The sequence below is a fragment of the Gymnogyps californianus genome, chromosome 21 (genome assembly GCF_018139145.2).
Source record: "Gymnogyps californianus isolate 813 chromosome 21, ASM1813914v2, whole genome shotgun sequence".
Taxonomy (NCBI): Eukaryota; Metazoa; Chordata; class Aves; order Accipitriformes; family Cathartidae; genus Gymnogyps; species Gymnogyps californianus.
This window is the reverse complement of record NC_059491.1, coordinates 5,828,466-5,852,272: the sequence shown is the minus strand read 5'-3', so window position 1 is coordinate 5,852,272 and position 23,807 is coordinate 5,828,466. Positions and strand designations below refer to the sequence as shown.

At 43.5% G+C, this 23,807-nt stretch overlaps 1 protein-coding gene across 1 annotated transcript; it reads left to right on the top strand.

Annotated features, from left to right (window-relative positions):
- Positions 1–5,070: 5,070 nt before the first annotated feature.
- MASP2 (MBL associated serine protease 2) lies at positions 5,071–23,116 on the top strand. Its single transcript, XM_050909326.1, is given in 11 exon segments — positions 5,071–5,259; positions 7,871–8,090; positions 9,497–9,674; positions 9,908–10,039; positions 16,864–17,060; positions 17,638–17,785; positions 18,325–18,443; positions 19,541–19,619; positions 20,351–20,488; positions 20,948–21,022; positions 22,362–23,116. Coding segments are annotated over 11 exon segments (2,142 nt in total). The 5' UTR covers positions 5,071–5,158.
- Positions 23,117–23,807: the final 691 nt, after the last annotated feature.

Genomic DNA, 23,807 nt, shown 5'->3' with positions numbered 1-23,807 from the left:
GCTGGGAGTGCCTTGGCATTCAGGTTGGAATCCAGGTTAGATCCAATATCCTTGTACCAAATTAACTCTGCATATAGCTAGATGATTTTGTTTGCCTTTCCAGTGGAGCTGAGCATTGCTGGAGCAAAGTAAGCTCTTGCAACTGTTTGGTGGCTAGCAGAAGTCGCTGGCAGCTATTATGGCTGGGGCAATTTAGGATATAGTTTCATAGACTCTGTGCCTAATTTTAAATCAGAAGGCTATAGCATCCGCCAGTCTCCCTTTGCTTGCCAGCAGGCCTAATGCCTCCAGGGTATGTCAACAGTTTCTAGTGGGCTTTTTCTCCATACAGCTTTGAGACTCAGCAAGTGGTGGGCCTGCTGTTAGTAGGTAAAAACAGGTGGCAGTATATCCAGCAGGTGTGAAAAAGTCACATATGTAATCACTTATGCTCAGCCATCAGGTAACCTCTTAATCCAGGGAGTGCTTGAGTACCAACATCTGAGCATTTGTTTTTGTACAGCCAGGTTATAGCTCTGCCTATCTCTGAAATGCAGATTTTTCTGAGACAGAATACAGTGCTGTGTTGGCACAAGCTCAATCCTCTTTTATAGTGCTTCTGTTTAATTGTGTTTTGTTGAAAACTGTATTTAAATGCTGTTATTTTCTTTTTGCAGATTCCCTTTTTTGTTCAAGCTTTAGTCACGACTCCTGCCGAAAGTTCAGTGTTGTGGATTTCACTAACTGTGTTGAAAAGTGAGGAGCAAGAAGCCCAGGTAAGTGTCCCACTCATTTAAAAGACAAATTTAAATTTCTCTATGAAACAATAGCAATCTTACCTCAAATCCAAGTGTTTGACATTGCCCAAAACAAAAGCACACAGGAGCAAAGGATGTTTTGCTGGTTGTCACTTTGTGAAGATGTCTGTGTGAGAAGCAAAAAAGAAAAAAGAAGCTGAGGATTAAAGTGTCCACGCAGCACGGAACTCTTGCCCTGCATTTTGGTGGGCTTGGGTTTTTTTTCCCCCTGGGCAAGAAACAAGAGCTTTAGGGTGGAATTCTGGCAAAAGTGAGCTTAGATCTAGACCGAAAGACACTGTTCGGTTTGAACACTTCCAGTTCTTTTGGGCAGAAACAGATTTGACATTCCTGCCTTAAAAATAAGATAGATAAGGCTAGCCTTTGTAAAAGGCAATGCATCTAGAAGATACCTCACTTATCCCTAATTTCTCCTCCAAAGAGAGGAGAACAATCAGGGTTCCGAGACTTCTTTGAAGGGGGGTCGATCTGAAATGGTTGGGAAAGGCATATTACTCCATTGAGGTCGTAAGCGAAAGTTTAGCACAGCTGGTTGCTTGGTAGGTTTGGGTTTTTTTCCCGGAGTGCTATGGGCATTTTAATATACAGGTTCTGATTGATGCGGCTGTTGGCTCTGACATGGCCTTCAATCTGTTTTCTCCAAGGCAGGAATGAGGTTGTGTGTATTCAGTGAGGGATTTAGCCAAAGGGAAGATTTGTCCATTTCAATGTATCATACTAACTCTTTAATGTCTGAGCAGTAGCTCTTATTTTGGGAGTGCTTTGGTCTGGCTTTACTGTTTATCTAGATCAGTGAGGTAATAGCCTTTTTGTTAGGAAAAATTGGGGTTATGGACAATTGCAGAGGAAGAGAAATGGTGAAAAATGTTTTTGAGTTGAACAGGGGTGAGTAGAAAATGCATTTGGATGTATATATGGACAAGGAGCCTGTTGTAAGTCCTAATGCTGTTGAAACCTATTCTTCAGCACGTTTCTGAGCTTCTCCCTCTTCCTGAGGTGGAGGGAGCCTCAGGAATTTACTGTCTCCTCCAGTCTCAGCAAGTTATACATTTGGGAGGTGAATACAGTTCTTCACAGTGTTAATTATTGCATGTAGAGGAAGAGCAGTCATGAAAGAAGGAAGAAATTAAAGGGAGATGGAAATAGAGACAAGCAGCCAAGCTCTGACTTCCAAAGGCAGACCTTGTGCTCTCAGCTGAGAGCAACTTGTCTGCTGTGGTTTTGGTGTGGAAGATGAACTCTGGGTTCCCCTTCTTTGAAAAACCAGGGCTTCATCCCAAACTTAGTGGTGGTTGCTGTACTCTGCAGAGTCTGGTTCTGCAGATAGGAAAGGGTTTAAGCTTTGTTTAAGCAAGGATATAACAGTGGAGGATTATATGGATACTCCAGCAGGAGATGGATATGGTTCTTGTGCCAAGCTTGCTTTTCAGTTCTCCCTTGACAAAGAATGATTTTTGGAGAGAGGCTACTGCTCAAGTGGATCCTCTTGTTGGAGACTGTGCGCTGGAGGGAATGGCACATGCTAATAGCCTTTTCTAAGCTGGCAAGTGACTTTCCAGGCCTTCCAGTCATCGTGGCAGGTGTGTAACCCCAAACTACTCTCTCTAAATGAGATTGTCATTCCTGGGTGCTGTTCTGGGAGCTGAAAAGTCTCCTAATTACTCACAGGGCCAATCTGCTTGCTGAATGAAGCTATGGATAGGTTCAGAGGAGGCTTTTGATTAGCCTCACTCTGTTCACAATAGGGAGTTCCTGATGGGCTCATCCTTGGCTGGTCTTTGTGTCCTCTAGTACAGAGATTTGTCCTATTTTTCTTGCTTTTCTTTGTTGTCGCCCCCAGTCTGCCTTCCCTGCTTTGAGACTTCATGTTGGACAAGAGCTACACTAGACGTGTGTTGTTCACCCGCCCCCTTTGTTCCTCTTTGCTGTTTGGAGGCAGGCTTACCCAAGGAAAGTGTGTTGGCTGTGCCTGTAACGTGCATAGCATCTTTGCTTGGAGAGAAGAGAGCACTGTATTTCATAGCTTTGGCTCTAGCTGTATCTGAATTGTAACCAAATTCTCTTCCCAGCACAAACAGCTGCTCCAGTGAAGTCACAGACTTGGAGCCAGCCCAGCAGACACGCTGCAGCTACCAAGGATGTGGGCGGGAGCGAGACGGTAGCTTTGTGAGCTAGTTCAATTTTTGAGAGCCAGGCTAATGGGACTGGGGAGACAGGCGAGGGGAAAAGAGATTCTGACCTATGCAGTTCTTATGCTGTCTTCCCCATGGCAGAGTAGGAGTTTTTTCCAGGAGAAGGCAGAGTAACATGACTGGCATCTGTTACTTGTGTGCTGTTGTATTCTCTCCCCAAGGGGATGAGTGTGTGCCGTGCAGGGGTTTGCCCTGGAATTTGTAGAGTCAGGTGTGTAAATACACACGCATACATCCATGCAGTGGTTGAAATGGGCTGGCATACATGAAAATTACGTGCTGTTGGATTCTGCAGCTGTGTAGTTGAAGAGAAGTTACACAGGTATTTGCACATTATCATTTTGGTTGTGTACATACATAATGTATAAATTATATGTGCATAGTCTCTAACACTGTTAGAGTGCTTTGCCCTCTGAGCTTTGTGGTGCTCCTGCAGAGGTCGTGTTTCACAGCCTGAGACCAGCCCCACACAGATGACGGTTACCCTTGTTTTTGAGAGCTCTGTTCATGCCAGAGGAGCAAGGCTGTCAACCAGTATCTTTACCCCAGAGTTTTTGTTGATCTTCCTAGACAATTTGAGCTCAGATCCAAGTGCTTTCAGATGAGGATGACAATTGCATTGGCTGTCCTTTGGAAGTCAGTTAGTGCAGAGTAGAGAGGACAAGTCCAGTGATCTTTTCACTGCTGGGGAAATGTGCCTCAGCACTCTGTAGCAGCTGGAGTCCATCTTTGCAAACAGTGTATAAAACAATCAGGTAGCAGTAGAGAGCATGGGAAGGAGGAAAGCATGCCCTAGCTGAAGAGAGACAGTATCTTGCCCCATTGCATGAGCTTTCTCTGCCTGCTATTTTTGCCCTGGCAAGATTATTTTTGTCCTGTTTCACAGCAGCCAGGCGCTTCCCCCTGCCCCACTCCATGCTCTGCTTGCTCCGTCTGTGTGCTTGTCTTTTGATGTCAGTCACGCTATTTGATTTGTAATGAGGAAACAGAACGCCTTTTCCTCTGCTGCATCCTCCCCCAAGTCCTCTGAACCCCTCAATGCAGGAGGATTGGATTTAGCCACGGAACAGCAGGCATCCAGGCAATCTCTTAGGGCTCTGCGGAGGCAGCTGGCATTTGAGAAATAAGGGGCAGTGGGGAGCATTGTCTTCAGGGATCACAGCAAGCAGCTATTACGCTCATTTGCTCTCCTTGTTTGTGACGCAAGGATAGTCACTGCTACGTTAGATGACTGCACTGTCTCACCTTAGAAGCCAGGAAATCCTGTGCATGCTTTTCCTCTGTTCATTAACCAGCCTCTTGCTTTGGCACTGTACCTGTGTTTCAGATCTGGAGGCACGTTCAGATGCTCACTGTCCTGTTTATTACACCTGAAACATCTGGTCCTGACTGTACTTGTCATGGAATTGCTGTCAGAATGCAGGAGTTGCCTTTCAAAGGCCCAGAGATGGTTTTCTCCCCCAGCACAAGATGATTTTCTGAGGCAGTGTGTGGTTTTGCACGGTCCATTTGAGAACAGAGTTGTCTGGGACTTTTTTTGATTAAGTGGATGTCGGGCTGTATTGACTTCATTTTTACAGGATCTCAGAGTTTGTCGTAGCTGAAGCTCTTTCTGTAGGAACATAGGTCTGGCAGAATTTACCTCAGGTAACATTTTTGCAGTTTCAAAACTTGGGGTCAGAGGGAAATCTGAACTGAAGAGCTATCCCGGGACTTAGTCTGAATCTCACACAAATTTGATGAAGGCCCTGGCTGCACAGCTGGTTTCCAGCCTTCTCGTCTTTTCAGTTGGTTCCTGCTGCTGTCTGGTTTTGCAGAGAAAGTGGAGATCAGGTCTCTGGATCTTCGTGGTACCAGCCTGAGGGGCACTGTGTTGGCTGAGCAGCTCTGCTCTTGCTGATTTATTCATGTGTCTGGCTTAGCTGTCTGCACTCGCTGTTGCCACAGGAGGGATTTGAAACCTTTCCTTGACAGACCTCAGTGTCGAGTACTAAAAGCATATTTTGAGAGACTGTAAGGGTCTGAGAGAGAGTATGGGCTCATATGAGGTGTCTCCAGTATCTCTGTATCATTTCATATTCCTCCATTCCACAGAATTTTTTTTTTTTTTCAAGGGGAAGTCCTTTCTCTGAACCTTGGCTTTCACACAAGTTGGTGGTTCTCTTGAAAATGACGGCTTTCCTTCGTGCTACTTCAGCCCTCAAGCATGGAAGGAGACGGGCACGAGAAGACAGCTGGGCAGACTTCTCAAGAGGCGTCTGTCATTTCAGGTAACGCCCAAGCTTCCTGAAGTGGATCAGTAACTCAGCAAGTTACAGAGCACTGGAAACTGCAGTGACATGGATGAAGTCCACTCAGCCTTCAGGCTGGCTTAGTCCTGTGCAGAGAAAAGGGAAATTGTGGGCAAGAGGAGCATCTGTGGAGCCTGAGGTTAGCTATCACAGTGCTCTCAAGATACTGCTGCACCTGGCTAGCTGATACCCAGCAGCCTTTTGGTGGTGGAAGGTTTCTGGGCAGAGAAACAGGGACAACATTTTTGGCGTTGTTCACATCAGGTGCTGAGGACTAAAATCACAGCAGTCTTGTCTCTCCACAGACCATGCCAGAGGAAAGCCAATATGTGCACAAAGCATTCAGTTTCTCAGTCTCCACGATTACAATTTATTAAGTCAGCTTTCTTATTTCAGTGCTAGGTGGCAACCATCAGCTTCAGGGGCCTCATCAAATTCTGGGGCTGTGAGAAACTTTTCAGACCTAAGATCAGAATTGACTCTCCATGCCCCTGCTACTGAACTGAGCAGGAAGCCTGATGTGGGATGCCTCTGGAAGTATTTATGTCTGTGGGAATCAGGCACCAGCTCAGGCACGGATTGATTTTTCTCTTCCTGCCTTTCCAGCCAGTATAAAGTCCACATCTTGCATGTGTTGATAGGATCATTTTAGCAGCTAGTGGGCCATGGGAAAAGCTAATCTCCTCTGGGTTCTTGTCTGTTAACCATGCTTGTAGGTACTGCTGCTGTGCAATTAATTATTACTGCTACTGGTTTCTCCTTCACTTTTATTAAATGGTGTTTTCTGTTTGCAGTCTGCTAAATGGTTTGTTGGCTTTAGTTTTGTTCATGTAATAACTCCTGCTTTCCTGCCAGCACCAACTTCACTGCCTGGGGTAATGATTTTTTGGCTGTTCAAAAATGAGTATCAAAAGGTGTCCATTTAATTACAGGATATCTGAGTATAAATTTCCTGCATGTGCAGTGCAGTAGCCTGTTCCCTGCTGCAAATCAGTTTTCCTGCTCTCTGTCTGTTTTTGTCAGGGAAGAGGTGGGACCTAGGTTCGGCATTAACATATCTGGCTTTTCACCCTCTATAAATTTAGGCCTATCTGCGTATGCACTGGAATAGGAGTTTTGTGGGAAACCTAAATGTTGACTTGGAAAGAAGCAATTCTTTTGCTGCAAGCAGTGGAATTAATAAAGCTTTATGTCCTATAGCGTTGGCTCTCCCAGTTGATTTCCCTGGGGTCTAATAGTGATGTGAAATCCCTGTGTGGATCCACAAATGTTTAAAAGAAATTTGAGTTCATTTTTCAGTTTTTTCCTCAGAGAATCCCCAGTAATAGGAATTCATTTTTTTATCCATCCGCCTATCTCCATTGCACTGATATCCTTGGAACTTCTTCTCTTCCGCCAAATTTGGTAGAAATTGACCGTTGGGCTTTTAAAGTTAGTAAGCTTTACAACACAGGCAGATGTGAGCACAGAGGATTTTTGCCTTGTTTCTGTAGCAAGCCAGGTTCGAAAGACATAATTTATTAAGTATGCCTTTTTACTTTATGGGTGTTCCAGGGTGGACAGGATAAAAAGCAATCCATGCATATAAACAAGGCATGGAGCAGGTTTCAGTCAACACAAGCTTGCACTGGATTAAAACATGCAGCTGAGAGCTGGAAGACTTTGGCATCTCTTAAACTTGTGCCTGTGTGTGCTGTAGTGTTGTGTCGCCCGAGTATTCCTGTCCCGTTACACAGAACCATCTAACCAGACTCATTCGCTATTCTGAAATCCTGTAATGTGCCCCATTATTTTGTTTTCAACACTTTCCTGCTCTGACAATGGAAGAAACTGTACTTCCAGTAACATGCTGTTTGCATTAATAGTAATTGTAGATCAGTTGATTAGAGGGGAAGAGCATTGCCCAGCTCCCCTCACTCCCCCATGCAGACACTGTCTGGAGCCCCTCTGTACGTCCTCCCACTGCCTGCCTTCCCGCAGAGCTCTGATAACTACAGCTCCCTCCAAGAGCCTGCAGCATTCCGTAATCCGTCTGCTCCATCTCTGTCTGCCTCTTCCTGTCATTGACTGAGGCCTCATGCACTGAACACAAGCCTGGTTTTTAGTGATTGCTGTTCCCAGAACTCGGCAGGCTGAAGGGGGTGGAAGGGAGATAAACATCAGAGTTCAACATCCAGACAAACACAGCAGAGCACACACAATAAATATATCCGCCCCCAAATGCAAATACATCAGAAGAGATTCCTTCCCCAGGGCTCAGAGCGGAGCAGGCTCAGACAGGAGAGCAAGATGATGAGGTGAGTGCAGTCACAGGGACCTCCCCAGCTCCCCTGGCCACTTGGCGTTGTGCAGGCCTTAGAAGGCACGAGTGTGATTCTCATCTTGTTTAGTTGTTACTACAGTATGACTCCACTGATACCTCCTGATTTCTTCCATTGTCAAGTGAGGAGGGTGTTGGGCATGAAGATTTCAGCTAGCGCTGAGATATCTGATTTGGTATTGAGACCGGCTACTTGGATGTGTGGCTTTTGGGGTACGATCTAAGTTGATGCTCACTCTTTCTCCGTTAATCTCTGTTCCTTTGACACAGGCTGTTTGTCTTGCTAGCTATGCTTCACAGTGGAGTAAGCAGCAGCATTGTGCTGCAGAAAATGTATGGCAGGATCACGTCCCCCAACTTCCCAAATGTCTACCCAAATCACAAGGAGAGAACCTGGAATATTACTGTCCCCACGGGGTATTCTGTCCGCATCTACTTCACCCATTTCAACCTGGAGCTGTCTTACCTGTGTGAATACGATTATGTGAAGGTATGTGTGGGGCAGGGCAATGTGTAGCAGGCGAAGTTGTTAAAAACTGTGTATATGTGATCCTGGACACATGCAGGACCAACATAACTGTTGTAAGCACTTGATTCTAGTCTGCTAGTGAAGTTCAGGCTCAGCTGATTTCTAAATGATGTGTTTATTGAGGCCCACAGGACCAGGAAGTAGAACTGGTTGTCCTGTTGGAACATCTGAAACTTGAGTTGTTTGTGCTCAGAAAATTCTGATGTTCCCCTCTCGTGAAGCAAAAGGTTTGAAATTTTGCCCAAAACCACATTTGAGCTTCATTTTGCTGAAGTTACAGTGTGTGTTTTAAATTAATAAGTAGTGCTTTACACAGAGTATAATGGGAGACTGTAAAAGTGTAAGCAATAGTCTAAACAAGATACTGTCAGCTTGTCTAAATGTGCACTTGCAACACTTGCTATCGTGTGTTTGCTAGCTAATGTGAGAAACAACCTCGGGAAAAGAGACAAAGATACTGTCTTTGGGAAGTGTTTGGGTGATCAGCGGTGTCCGTGAAAGGTTTGTTCTCTGTGTGCTAGCATGTGCTCTAGTCTAGGTGGCCCTGTCACTGATGTGAGGCCATGCTACCTCTGCACTCATTTTGTTGTTTGCATGGGCCTGATACACATTAAAGAGGGAGATGTATACACAGGGAGTATGCACAACCAGTACATCAGCAGTACTTTTGAATCTGATGGAACCAAATCAGGCAGCCTTGTTCCCATTTAGGAAGATGTCATTTCCATGGTTTTATATGGCAAGTTGCTCCCATTCCCCAAATTCGTGTTGTTCTTCATGTAATTTCCTTTGGGCGGACAGAGTACTCATTTCTGGTAGGTCTGTAGTACACAGTTCTATCACTACCATGTACAACATGAACCCCATGTATCAGAACATTTCTCTTGTATTAAAAACACAAGATAAATGAAGAGCTGGAACTGTAATAAGTGAATCATAGAGCAAGTGAGTCACTAGTTTAAAGAGACCTTTTACTATACGTTTGGATTTGTCAGTGCATGAAACCTTTTTACCCCAGTTGTCTCTGGCTTTACCAAGATCTGGTTGTCACTAAGAGCCAAGTTAACAAGAGCATTATAAACAAAGCATGGTGCTGATAGCCCAGGCTGCCATCACAGCTTTATGTGGGCCTCTAAAAGGAAAAAGGGAGACAAAATTATGGGCTGAAGTCACAGAGGATAGGGGACATCTTCTCTTACCTGTCCCTGGATCTGGACTGACCTCCAGAAGCACCTTTTGAGAGCATCCTAGCCTCCCTTCTCACGCCATCAAACACATGCTTTCCAAGCCATTGGAAATGGCTTGCAGCAGGTTGGGAAGAGCAAAGCTCTGTGCTAATGTGGTAGATTTGTCTGCCCATTTTGCAGCTGAGCTCTGGTGGGAGGACCTTGGCTACGCTGTGTGGAAAGGATAGTACAGACACTGAGGATGCTCCGGGCAACAAGACATACATCTCCGTTGACAACAACCTCATGGTAGTGTTCCGGTCTGATTACTCCAATGAGAAACCATTCACAGGCTTTGAGGCCTTTTATGCTGCTGAAGGTAAGTGACCAGCCCCTCTTGTAGATGGAAGAGACACAGCTACGGTGGGGCTGGTGCTTCCCTGTGCTGCTGGTGTGTTAGGTGGGAGAAGGCGGCCTCATACAGAGGCAGATGCAAAAGGGCACAGCAACAAAAGGCAAACAAGCCAACCTCACAAAACACAGAGTGGTTCAGACGAAGACAAAGTGTTGTTGAAGGGTGTTGGTTGCCTAATTCTGTGCTTCACCCATTAGATATCGATGAGTGCAAACAGCTGTTTGATGGTGAACCCCTCTGCAATCATCACTGTCACAACTACGTGGGGGGCTACTATTGCAGCTGTCGGATTGGCTACACACTGCATGAAAACAAGAGGACATGCACAGGTGAGCTCTTGCTAGATCAGGAGATACTTCCCTACCTACAACATCCACTTAAATCCAGTCCTGACACTAGCATCGAGATGAAAGCTGTGTTTTTTTGTTGTTGTTTTTGGTATTCCCTATGCGCCTGGTGCAGCTGGAAGAAGGTACAGGGAGTTAGTCAAGGCTGTGAGCAGAGGCCCTGGTTTGCAGAGTGGCTGTGGGCTAATGGCTGCTGCTAGGGACAGCAATATTGTGTCGCAGTAAAATGGTGCACTGGCAGTTGATTTTGGTTGCTCCTTAGGCAACGTCCACCTGCGTTCAGCTTTAGACAGATTGAATGGAGAAGCAAGAAACTTGTCTTACACTTCCCACCACAGACGCGTCCAGTCTTCATGGCTGTCAGTGCAGCCAGCCTTGCAAAACTGAGTATATCTTGCTCCCTGGGTAGTGAGATACTGAGCATTCTGGACCCAAGTTAGTACATGTGTTGGTAAAACTAACAATTGAGTTGCAAAGTCTAATGGAGAAATAGTTTCCTTACTCTCCCTGGAAGGACAAAGGCCAAGAAGCAGCATGGTCGACATATCACTGCCACCAGATACAATGGTCTGCCCATTAAATGGGAGACAAGGCCAGGCACAGATCTCTTGTTCAGAAGGGCATACAGCTTGAGGTTTACCTAGCTGACTTCTGCCTGGCTCTGCTTCTCAGTTCACAACTAGGGAAAGCTTATGTGTCGTCAGGCAGCAAAGTGTCTGTCTGAATCAGCGCAGTGATTGACACCTCAGGGTTCACTTTGCAGTGAAACGTGTGCCTACACGTGGTGTCATATTCATCCTTTGTGGATGATGTGAGCTTTGCTCACCTGGAGCTGAATCTTGTCTGGAAAGAACCAGCACACATACTGCTCACTAAATATTGTCATAGATGGGAAGGTAGTTTCTTTGAGCTCCCCAGTGCTGAAATGCAGAATTGGATCTAACTTCCAGTGCTTAAGGCTGCCTGGGCATTTAGCTTCCCAGCTCCAACCTATTACAAACTCTCTCCAGCTGTGGCTACCTGGATCTGATTCAAGATTCAAACTCCTCATATCTCCAGTGTATTGGAACAGACATATTCATTCAGCCTCCCCTTCCTAAAGTGATGGCTTTTAGCACAAGTATATGGATTTACTTACGCTATAAAGTGTGTGCCTGGTCTTAATGTGAAGGTGCAAAATGAATAGCTGTGAACTAGCAGACTAGCAGCTTTGCGTTGACCATTCATGTGTGCACACTTATGCCCCCCCCACCCCGAACATCACGCTAGCAGAGGAACTTACCAGCAGTATTGAAGTGCATTGGGAATTACTATGGTGCAGCTGATGTGCTGGAACCTGTTCACATTTCAGAGGCCTTTAGATGCAAGTGCTGAAGCTGCTCCAGCCACTGGGCTGGGCTGCAAAGCAAAGGTCTCTGTGGATTGCCTTCATGAGAAGAGGGCAAAAGCTGCCCCTTTGATTTTTGGGCTCCTGTCTGAGCAGGCTGATATTGACAGGCTCTTTTTCTCCTTTATTTTCCAGCGTGAGATAATTAAGCTTCTCCTCGCTTAGGCAGAGATGGAGACAGATGTGCTGGGAAGAGCTGGTTTGCCCTCCCTCCTGACCTGCCTGTTGCAGTCCACCCCATGGCTGCAGGCTTCTCTTGCTCGGTGACTTGTATGTCTTGGTTCCTTGCCTTTCAGACCTGCCTCCTGCAGACAATAAAGAGGCTGTTCCTTGTTGAAAGCTGATGGCAGCCTCTGGGGCATTCATTTTCTTGCATTTCCCATGTGTCACTAGGGAAAAAGGAAGGTAGATAAGGCAGGAGCTGATAAGAGAGAAGCCGTTGTGAAAGGCCCCTGAGCATCACAGCTACCTGAAGACTCCTGAATTTCTTGTCCGGCTCTTGTTGCTTGACCTTCCATAGTTCTTAAACTGCAACAAGACCAGAACCACGCATTTGTTCCCTAATGTTCCTTTTAGATATGCTCGTCTGCCCCCAGACTTGTAGATTGAAACTATTTATATTCAGAGCCCATTCACTCTTTGGAAAGGCTTGAATTTTTTTTTTTTTTTTGATCCAAATTTTGTGACCCTGGCCATATTTCCCATTGGGAACCTAGCCTTATGGCTGAAATGTGTTCTGGTGAGCAAAGCCTCAGAGTTCCAGGAGTTTGATAAAGTGGTAGGAATGTCACCAGGGCAGCTTAGGTGTCTTGTCTTCATACAAGGGAAGGCAACAGTGCCCTCCCCGCAATAGGTGCAACACAAGGAATGCTGTTCTTCAGCGCAATTGCTTGTGGCGTTGATTGATACTGTCTCAGTCCCTCACAGTGCCTCTCACTGCTCCACGTTAATATCCATTTGTTGCCCTTTTAGACTGTACCCTCTTTGGGCGGGGACCATCTTCGTAAAACATGTTGGAGAAATGCTATGCTCCATACTTGTCAGTGGCTAGAGCTCCCCAGTTGTGTGGAGGAAACACGATGATCATTGCAAGAGGTTAACACGTCAGAGCTGAGCAGCTGTAGGTGAACTGCTGAAGATAAAACAAGGCTTTTTTTAAAAAGCTGGAGGGATTAAGGAGTATTAGTCAATCAGCATTTCCTTATTTCTGCAATTTAGCAGGAGTTGCTTTTAATTGTAATTTATGAGGCTCAGTTTCTCCGACCCCACCTCTGCTTTTTAGTGCCTGGAGTAAATGGGGGAGGAACCCTTTTCCAAGTGAGCATGGGAGGGACAGAGAGTCTTTTAGATGGGACACTTGACTCATTGCAGGTCACTGCATTTGCAGACTTCTGTGTTATCTTGGGCAAGTCACTTGATACCAGCTTTGAACATCCGTCTGCAAAATGAGAGGTAACATCACTGCCTTGACTTACTGGGAAGATGCTTAGTAAGTGTCGTAGAAGATAGATGCTGCAGAGAACTGATTTGGAGGTAGAGTGCCTGTGCAAGCAGTTACCAAGGCTTACTTCTGCTGTATTTAATCTTGTTCAGAAGCTGTTTCATGGTCACAGTGAATTGTGGTCAAAGCAGCTTGAAATTTTGTCATGGCGCTGTGATGCAATTTATGACCCACCTTTCACTGGATACCTAATGAGCCAATGACAATGGACTTGCCAGTTTTGAAGGGGTCATTTTTCAGAGTTCAAGCCTCTGGCAAACAGCTCACTGTGATTCTAATAAAAATATGGCCTGGGCATAATTGAGCACTCTCTGGACAGCTCTAAAGCTTGGACTGAGAAGTCAAGGGACAGCATTTCTGCTGGCAGATGTTAAAAAATTATTTGATCCTTTTTGTGCTGGCTAGTTTATGACTTTCTTGCTTGCGGACTTATGGAAAAAAATACTGCCCTGACAAAGGGAAATCCCAGTGGCCACATCCAGGAGATAGTAGGAGAAAAGTAGGGTCTAGCCTGAGCCTTTTCATCTTCAAGCTGCAAATTCCCTTGGACTAGCAGAGTATCTTCTGTTGGGTCAGCTAGTTTTGGCTACTCATGTGAGCGCAAGTCAAGAGAGTTTATTGGTGATGACTCACATTTTTCCAAACTGCATTATGAGAATCTCATACCAAAATTAGGAAACTGAGTTTAAAGGAGACAGATGTAATGAAGTATGAAGAACTATTAGTCTCTATCTTTCTCCTTCTTTAAGAAGAAAATTAACTCTATCCCAGCCGAAACCAGGACATCCTTCAAAACAAGGTGAAGGCCAGTTTTCTGAATTACTGGGGTATTAATGGGGCACTATTCTTATTTGTACTATAACAGTGTGTAGGGATCCCAGCTCTGTGCAGAGGCATGGTGCTATTTTTTGCTACGTGAACACAGAGCAATCACTGCCCTGAAGAGCCTCTCAGCTAGCACCTGGGCAGCTCCGAGCAATTCTGGAATATGCATTGCTAGAATGGATCCAGGCTAAGGATCCCTGGAGTCCAGTCTCCTGCCTTTGATACTGGCCAGCATCTTATGCTTCAGTGGAAGATACAGTTCAGTAAGTGATTTTTAAAGTATACTCCCATACAGAAGCGTAATCTGGTGCACTAGATCATGTGTTGTGTGTATGCTACTTAGCTTAAGCTGAATTTATGGCACTAGCATATAAAAGTTGGTGTTAAACTTCATGTGACAGCACGTTGCACAGATTAATTATATGCTATTTCTTAATCCTGGTTTTGTATCAGATTTGTGTTTTTCGGCCTTTAATTTCATCATGTGTCCCTTTGCCCTTTTATTGCTAGAGAAAGTAAACAGCCTTCGGAAACTATAGTGATGGTTATATGCAGCGTTTTTCTGTCTCTACATGCATATATATGTGTGTGTGCCTGTTACCACACAGTGGTCATTTCTCCACCATTTCTCTCTTACATGTTTTTATGCTGAGCTTTAGTCTAATAACATTCCTTTAAACATACTTTAAGGAAAGAAACTAACATGATCATTAGGGTAAATAGAAGCCAAGGTGTTGCTGCCTTCTAACTCTGAGGTTCTTGTAACAGATAATTTAACCTTACCAACCTGAGTATCCCTTCTTCACACAGTAGATCCCATGCCCGGGGAAAAATGGTTTTGTAGGTAATAGGAAAGGATTCTGATGCAGAACTAGCAGAAGATTTGAGATTCTAACTTCCTAATGATTTCAGTAGGGAGTTAGGGTTGTAAAGATAGTACTCATTATATTGTGGCTTGTATGCTTAGGGTAAGACTTCCCGCTGAGTCTTTTTTCACACCCAAGGATTTAATGTTTTCATTCCTATCTCTTCCTATAATTGCCTCCAGACTACTCCTGTAGGGGCTGTAGAGCTGGGACAGATATTAGCAGCATGAGGAAATTTCAGTTTTTAAGACAAGGAGATTTTTTTGCACTTACATGGCAGTGAGCAGTATACTGCTAAAGCTGCATATCAAGTAGGTTTGGGGGTGTTTCGTAGCCTGGGCTTGCAGCGGGTGGAAGGAAGCATTATGGTGGGACCTTAAAGCCTGGGGAGAAGCAGTGAACTCTGTCACTGGCAGTACTTTAAGCAGCACCTGCAGCAGCTCAGGAGATCGTGCTGGAAAACATGCTTTATTCTTACATAGCCATCAAATGCTTCTGTAGTTTGAGGCACAATCAGTGGAATTACAGAAATGTGCATTTAGCTGAGAAGAATGAGGTAATAACAATTAAGGAAAAAACCCACTTGCTGATAATACTCTACAAGTATAGCATGAAAGGAAAAGATTTAATTCCCATTGTAGCTCAACTGATTTCTTCTGGTGCAAAGCAGTGTGCTGTTAGGCTAGATTCAGAGGCAGCCAGAACCTCTAGCTGAATTAGTCAAGCTTTCTCCACTGCTTTGGACCAAGAGAGGCATTTCAAACAGGATTTACAAATTAGGAGAGCGCTCAGTTTTAGCAGAATGGACATTTCTGGGTATTAACTGTTTTACTCTGTATTTGTCAGCTGTGTTTGAAAACCTAGGACAATGAATTCAGAGTAGAACACACAGAGGTGCTCAGTCACTGTGGTGATGGATAGGTTTATGTCAAATAAAAGCAGCTGCTCGTAACTTTCTGGGAAGATGGACAGAGAAAGATTATTCTGAAATTACAGCTTGTGCTAAAAGAAACACTTGGTACCCAAGTGCGTCATTACTTGTGTTGTGGTATTGTAGTTGTGCTAAGAGGCACACAAACATAAAACAAAAAGATTATCCTTTTACCCGTTCCTGCTTTCCTTTCCAAGTAAATACTTGTATCCAAATACTTCCTGTAGCAGCAGGTAGGGCTGTTGCATAGGTATAGGGTGGAAGCAAGTTTCATTCTCTGAAGTAAAAGGAGCTTAGAATCTTGGTAAATGAAATCCATAGTTAGTGAAGGGACAATAATGTTCATTTTCTCATTCACAACTTGGTCCTCTTCCATTAAAATGGCGACCTTAAACTGTATGGTCTATTTTAGGTGATAATCTGTAATTAATGACTGGATAATGGCATTTTTGTTGGTGGAGGTTAGCATGGTGTGTTTGAGGATACAATTCAAAGTCAAACAATTTCCCTCTTACAATTAATTCAGTGTCACATGCAAAAATATGCCGGTGTTATCAGCCAGTCCAGCATTCCTCATCAATTAAAGGATTGCTCATACAGCTTTTGCAGCACATCATAAAGCCTTTGTTCCCAGCTGATCAAAGCACCACTTCACAGTGATCAGATGCTGTCAACAAGCAGAGATCCTCAGGGCACTTGTGGCTGTTCCTTCTTGCTTCTCTTCAGCAGGGATCATTTGTGGCTCCAATTGTGTCGGCAAGAGGCACAGCTGGTTTTGCTCAGAGAATACAATTACATTCTAAATGTCTGGCAACAAAGGCATTAAAAAGAAAGAGCTGCATTCAGAGGCTTCTGGAATTGAGGAGCTGATAGCTATCCTACCACTCTACACACTCTGGTGCAGCAGACAAGCTGCAAATTTAACACCTCAGAATGTTTCTGATGAGCTTCCAGCTATCACACTTATTTCTGACCTCCAGCCCTGTGTCTTAAGTGGTGCTTTCCCGGTGTCCTTCCCTGCACCACTTTTGAGGTAGAGTGCTGGATAGTGCTCGTGCCCCGGTCCTACCACAACAGAGGGAGAGAGACGGCAATTTTCTCAACAGTGACAAATGCCCCCTGGTGAAATGTGTGAGACTAGCTTCATTTCATAGGTAGGTAGATATGTGGCTCTCAAACTTTCTTGAAGGGATAGACTAGTGTAGAAAAAGATCCACTACCTTTACCCAGTGCGGCTGAACTGAGTTAATACAACTATGATCATCATTTTCTGTTGTGGTTTTTTTTTTTTCCTAGCCCACTGTCAGAGTCAGGTTTTTACTGAAAGAATTGGAGAAATCACCAGCCCTGACTATCCAACACCTTATCCCCCGCTCAGCTCCTGCAGCTACAGTATCCAGGTAGAAGATAGCTTCCTGATCATGCTGGAATTCATGGAGACCTTTAATGTGGAGACACACCCAGGAGTGTTGTGCCCCTGTGATGTCCTTAAGGTAAGGTGAGGTTTATTGCATTTCATCACGGCTTTTGTGAGACAGGCCCAGTTCTTTTACTGCATCTTCTTCAGCCTGTGTTTCGCCACGTTAATTTACAGTTTCATCTCCCTGTATCTCTCCTCGTTCATTTCTTCTCCTCCCTTCAGTTTTGTTGTTTTTTTTTTTTTCTTTCAACACCGTCCGCTTTTGAGAAATTCACCAAAAACAAAAACAAGCACACATTTGAGTGATGACTTGATAGATTTCATCACAACCTCTGCTCTTATCACAGATCAGTGATGCCAGGGGAGTCAGTTAAATCTTTTGCGTTCAGTTTGCTTATCTATAAAATGGACCCAGTGATCACTTCCCAGGAATTCCATAGCACTTAGGATGCTTGGAGAAGAGGCATGCTGTGAGTTACCAGAGTGACAAACTGTCACTCTAACCACCTGCCTGGTTTTTTAAACTTTGCAAGAAAGGGCCCTTCAAGTTCAGGGAGTCATTGTATTAAAATCAGTTTGTTCTTCCATAAGAAGGATGGAAGGGGGGAAGGAGTAAAGACAGTTTGTTTGCCTTCTCTCATTCTTTTCAGGTTAGAACACCCAAAAAGCAATTTGGCCCATTCTGTGGAAAGACTTTGCCTGCAAAAATTGAGACACAGGCTAGTGTTGTGAATATTACTTTCCTAACTGATGTCTCAGGAGCACACGCTGGGTGGAAAATGAAACACAGGGCAACAGGTGGGCAGGAGACCTCTGGTTAGTTCTCAAGTCCAAACTGTTCCCAGAGCTTCGTTCTGGAAGGGCCTGAATAGCAACCAAATAGTGGTGCTTTCAAACAGTGGTTTCATACTTAGTTTTCAGTAGTGTACCTATTAAACAATGTAGCTACTAGGTAGTTTACTTCTGAAGTAAAGTTTTAAGAGAACTCCAGAATTCCAGCTGATCTTACAGTTCAGCTCGGGTCCAGGCATACGATTTTATTTTAGGGAACAATTTTCCCAACTGGTCAGGAGTTATGAGGGACATGTTTAGGCCACAGATGTACTGGGCTAGTCCTGTCAGTGTAGCCTGGCTCCGTGCAGGTCGCTGCACACGTTTCATGTGAGAGCATCACAGTAAGTCAGCCACAGTTTTTCCTTTTATTCTCCATAGTTGTAGATCTGTGTCCATGTGAGTGAAACAGTGTAGAGAAAGGGTGGTTTTTCCCCTAAGAGTCTTTAGCAGTAATTAACGAATTCGCTCTTCAGGGGAATACTCTGTTTTCTGATCCTCTGCAGGTTTGCCATGTCCCAGTCCTGAGGCACCACCCCATGGTGACATCGCACCAGTGCAAGCGCGGTACATTCTGGGTGACCACTGTGCTCTCTCTTGTGACATCGGATCTGTGCTACTTGAAGTAGGTGAACCATGGCGCTGTCAGCCCTATCGGACTTAATTTCTCGGGGATTAAACATGTAGGTGCCTTTTCTCATTAACAATTTCTGTTGCTCACATGCTACAATGACAAGGTGTATTCAGTACACTGAATTTGTTAGCAATTGTCCTTTCTTTGATATCCTCCCCAAAGAATTATGTTTCTGTGTATGCCTGTGTGTATGTATGCCCATGCTGATGCTCTTTGAGCAGTGCTGCTTAGAGATTTGCTTGTAATTATGTTGGAAGGAATGAATGATTTTACAAAAGATTTCACAAGATCAGTGTAGTGAGAATTTTTAATGTTCTTTCATTTGTTACTACATCTCTCCATGGAAGTTAAAACTGGAATACTTGGTCATTCCTGCTGAATGCTGCATTTCAGACTGACTTCTTAGTAACATCCTGCTTCCCAGCACGCAGTTTCAGAAGATACTCTAGTCAGTGTATGCTTACAGCAAAATTTTAAAATCACAGTTAGGTGATTGTGTTGTAGGAAGGCACAGGCTTACCTCAACAGTTATTTTATAGTCTGTCTGATTTGATAGTTGCACCCATTTACTGTTTACTGTTCAGGTAGAAACCCAGAATAACTGAACTGATGTGAGGGTTAGTGTTCAATGGCAATAGTAGGAAAGCTGGGTGTGTATGGAACAAGATAAATGAAGGCTGTATTCCGTGTTGTCCTTGAAATGCACTGACCAGCACTGTGTGCCATTGTTGCTGGTGACCAGGCAGGTGTACGTGGTGGAACTGCTACACGACAAATGCAACTTAGCCTCCAGATTCCGGAGAGGGTGTAACTCTCCCTCACATTCACAGCCATCCACTATGGCCTTTATTAGCACCCACGTTGAGATATATATGATGATGGTGTAAGAATTATTTACCTTTTCCCACTCTGAAAGTAGTGCAGCAAGCAGTACATTTAGTAAAGACATTTTAAGCAAATAAAAATCTAGTTATTGTTTTTGCCTTATGAATGAACAAATAAATGTATAACTGATGTTGTTTTTCTGTCACTAACCCTGTTTGTGTGGAATTAATTTGACCTTTTATTTCTCTTCATGCTTCCTGGAGAATTGAAACGTTGTGAAGTCTTTTGTAGTGGAATGTCAAAAGAATGCTTCTTGGAACAAACCAGTGGCAAAGTGCATCAGTAAGTCAGTGCTAATATTTGCGAATTTGAAAATTTCTGTGTAAATATTTATATTTAAAACATGGGTTTTGTAAAGACAATGATAGAAGTTGCAGCATGAGAAAGATTTTGTTCTGCTTGGTAACTTCCATTTCTTGTCAAAGTGCATTTTGTATTTGTAAGTTGGAAGATGTTTCAATTTCTGCCGCTCTTTAAAATCTCTAAAAAGCACTGATGGTTATTTAAAAAAGAAAAAAAAAAAGTAAAAAAAAAAAAGTGTGGTAGTGTCCTTTGAAATAGTGTACAATCTCCCAACAGTTTTATGTAACTAGCAAAAGCATCATAGTCATAGGAGAAGAATACAGTACCTGTACTCTTAGAGTACTGGTACAATTTATCTTTAATTAGTCTGTATTCATTAATATATGTGTCAGGTTTCCTGCGTACATGGTGGGCAGTGTGAGTCTTGCACAGTCACAGCTTAATCTAATGGATGGGAGTGCAAATTTTCTGAGGAAACCACAGAATCTGGTAAAACCTTTCTAGCTCCCAGTACTCACCTGTGGTGTTATTAATGTCTGCCTGCCCAGTTGTGAGCACCGAACCTTCACCACTATTTCTGTTCCTGTTATCTCGAGTAAAGAGGCCTTGTACTGTTCCCTGACGATTGCAGTTGGGTCCTGCTTGATTAGGTCGACTTTTTCAGCGCACTACCTTTTTTTTGTTTTTAATACATTTTTGAACCGCTTTAGTTGTTGACTGTGGTCAACCTTCGAACGTAGACAGCGGTGCTGTTACATGCGTTACGGGGCCTGAGAAGACCACCTACAATGCTGAAATTCAGTACCAGTGTGAAGCCACCTTCTACCCCATGAAGGCTGCTAATAACGGTGGGTCCTAAACACCAGATTAGGAGTGGTTCTTGGTTCTGATGTGTGCAGAGTGAATACCCCTGCCTTACATAGACATGCCTGTAAAGGTCAGCAGAACCTTTCTGAAACACAGTACAAAGGCTGTTAACTGTGGGAAGTATTATTTGCATTTTTAGGGATGTGTGCCTAAGCATACTGAAAGGTACCCCAGGTAGGCTTAATTCAGTAACGGTTGGGAGCTTAACACATTCTTACCATTCCCCAGTTAGTGGCATTTAATAGTATTAGATCCTGCAAATAGCCAGAGCGGGACAAGTGATGCAGGCTCACCTTCTCATGAGCCTGCAGTAAACTCAAAGGAGACCTAAAATACAATGTCTAACAATGGCTGTAGCGTGTCACTTCTGTGTTGCTTTAAAACAACGCCCAGCTGTTCTATTCACTTGGTCTTATTTTTGTTGTCTTTGTGAGATGCAGGTGAATACATATGCCCTGATGATGGATACTGGAAAAACTCCAAAGGAGAAATGACCCCTCTTGCCTGTGAACCAGGTAATGCATGAATGTACAAAATAGCTGGAATTAGCAGTTGCTGCAAAATCATTAACAGGCTCTTGACTGGTACTGACTGTTGTTGGTCCGTGGTCACGCTTTGTTACAGAGACAGCGAGGCAGATTGTACGTAGGTCGATACTGAAGGACACAGCTTGCTTTGAAGTATTGCACTTACGTTCACCTGAGTTGGAGCTTCAGAATGTTTCCTGTAACGAAGGAGCTAGGCTCCGTTCTGTAATGCTTGTTCCTAAATACCAGCCTGCAGTGAACTACAGATGCTGGGCTGCTAACAGAGTTACTCAGCTAAGCTACTCCATTGTTTGTGTAGAAAGTTAAGGAGCACGTATAATAGCATGGCTTTCTTACATTTTCTTTTAGTACTTTTAAGTTGATGAGGCAGAACCACTTCATTGTAGAATGTTCATTTTAAAAATCAGATTACCACCTTTACGTTACTCTGATTTTCAAAATGGCAAGTGCTACAATTGCTGTTAAACAGGGAGGAACAGTAACAAAACTAAAAATATTGTGATAACCACACAGTGTGACTGGCATTCTCTGTAGTTACTGACCTTATATTTATCTGTTAAATTGTTTACTATTTTAACATGCTTTGGTCTTGCCTGAGGCTCCCTATTGCTGCTAGCATTGCAGATTAATGCCAGAAATTCAGTTCAGTTCCCCTTGAAGAGAGTAAAAAGCTGAACCTTCAGTTTATTTCAGCTCTCTTTTGGAGAATGCAGTTTCATAACTAAATTGTTGTTGCTTTTAAATTGTTTGGCATTGTTTCTGACAGGAAAATTGAACCACGCTCCAGAAGTATTCCTGAGGGGGAAAAGCCACTGAATACCCTTAGTGCAGAGTGTGGGGTTGGGGATGGTTTTTGTGGTTTGTTTTTTTGTTTGTTTTGGTTTTTTTAATGCTTGAACTGCTAAATTAGTTACTCTGTAAAATTACTCAAGACCCAAGACGGAGTTTTGGGAGAAACATTTTACAATGTAAAAGTGTAATTGTTCCTCTTATCTTTTAGATTAGAATATCCATATATTCCAATTACTTTAATTTACATTCAGAACAAATACACTTACTTCTCTATGCCCAAATTCCTAAGCAAAACTGTCTTGATTACAGAACTTTTCCAGAGGATGCGTGTAATACTGACTAATGAAAATTGTGCTCTAAATCAAATACTCATTTGCGAGCAATTTTACCATTCCAAAACAATCTAGGAAATACATTTAGAATCATTAACTTAATTTAATCGATACAAGCGTAATAATTCAGTGTCCAAATCTTAAAATGTTGAACAGTTATTGCTGCCTTCATTGTTTTGCAGTTTGTAGAACGCGGAGAAGTGGAACTGTGGCACATGTATATGGAGGAAGGCAAGCCAAGCCTGGAGACTTTCCCTGGTAAATGATGTTAATTACAGAGCAAGGAGGATTAGGAGGTGGTTTGCTTTTGTATGACAACCAGGTTCTAACAGCTGCTCATGGTGTAGTTGATCAAAGAAACCCCTCAGCTTTGAGGATTAAATTGAGGATTTTGAACAAATGCTCATTTTGCTATGAAGAAGCCCGGGCAGAAAAATTTATTATTCATGAAGGTTATAAAAATGATCTCGTCAGCTTTGACGACGATACTGTGTTGGTTAGACCGGAGCATAAAGTCTCAATTAGTACCAATATCAGACCCTTTTGTTTACCAGGAAAAGAAGACAGATTTCAAATGGAAGCAAATGATGGGGTAGCTCTGTCGAGGTGGGGAAGAACCGAGACGAGGCGCTCTTCTGTTCTGCTGCTGTGTACCGAGTTGGTAGTCATCAGCCCGAAAGAATGCCCAGACGTGTACACAAATCAATCAGGTAATGGAAAACCCGCTGTGTGCTGGCGCTGAGGGAGGGGCAGCGGTGCCTGCCAGAGGGGCAGCGGAGCACCACTGGGGCTCTCAGATGCTCAGGGCAGCAAATGGTTTATTGTTGGTATTGTGTCCTGGGGTTTAGACTGTGCTCTTGTGGGGCAGTATGGGGTCTATACAGGAGTCGCCAATTACAGCCCTTGGATTGAAAGCATTACTTTAAATAATTCTTAAAAGACTTTTATTTGTAATTCCTACCAGCTATTACTTAAATTAGATTCATAGCTAGAGTATTTAAATACTCAGGTAACAACATTAAGTCCTTAATGTTTATTAGGCTTAGTTGTTAAAAAAAAAAGACAAAACTTGAGTATGCAAACACAGTGTTAATTTTTGTGTTCTGTCCAGCAGCTGTTAAGACCTTTAGATTTACAAAATTGTCCTCTGCCTAAAGAAGGCATTACTCTTTACTTAATAAAGAATATTCTGTTTTCTTTTAAATAGCGTGTGGATTCTTCTAAGACTGCAGCTTTTGAATGAACACAGTCCAGTGAAAGCACGCAGAACATCAAGGTACCTTACACCGCTCCCTTGCGTATGTTGGTAGTTGAAGAATCCCAGTAATACCAGCTGCACGCTGTATTTGGGGGGCATTTACATACGATGCCGTACACTTCAAAGCACCTCTATAGGTACCTGCTGTACACAGTGCAGGGACAGCTGTACAGCCCTTGCCTTGAAGAAGGTCCTGCTGTCAGCTGCAAAAACAGTGTTTTTCTGAACATAAGTTTTATGAAGAATAAGCTTTCACATTCAGGTTTGTAATTTCAGTACATGTTCAGCCGACAACAGATTCTCAGAACTAATTAGAAGCAATGTTATAAAAACCAGTTTTGACTACAACATGTATCCCCTTACAGTTACA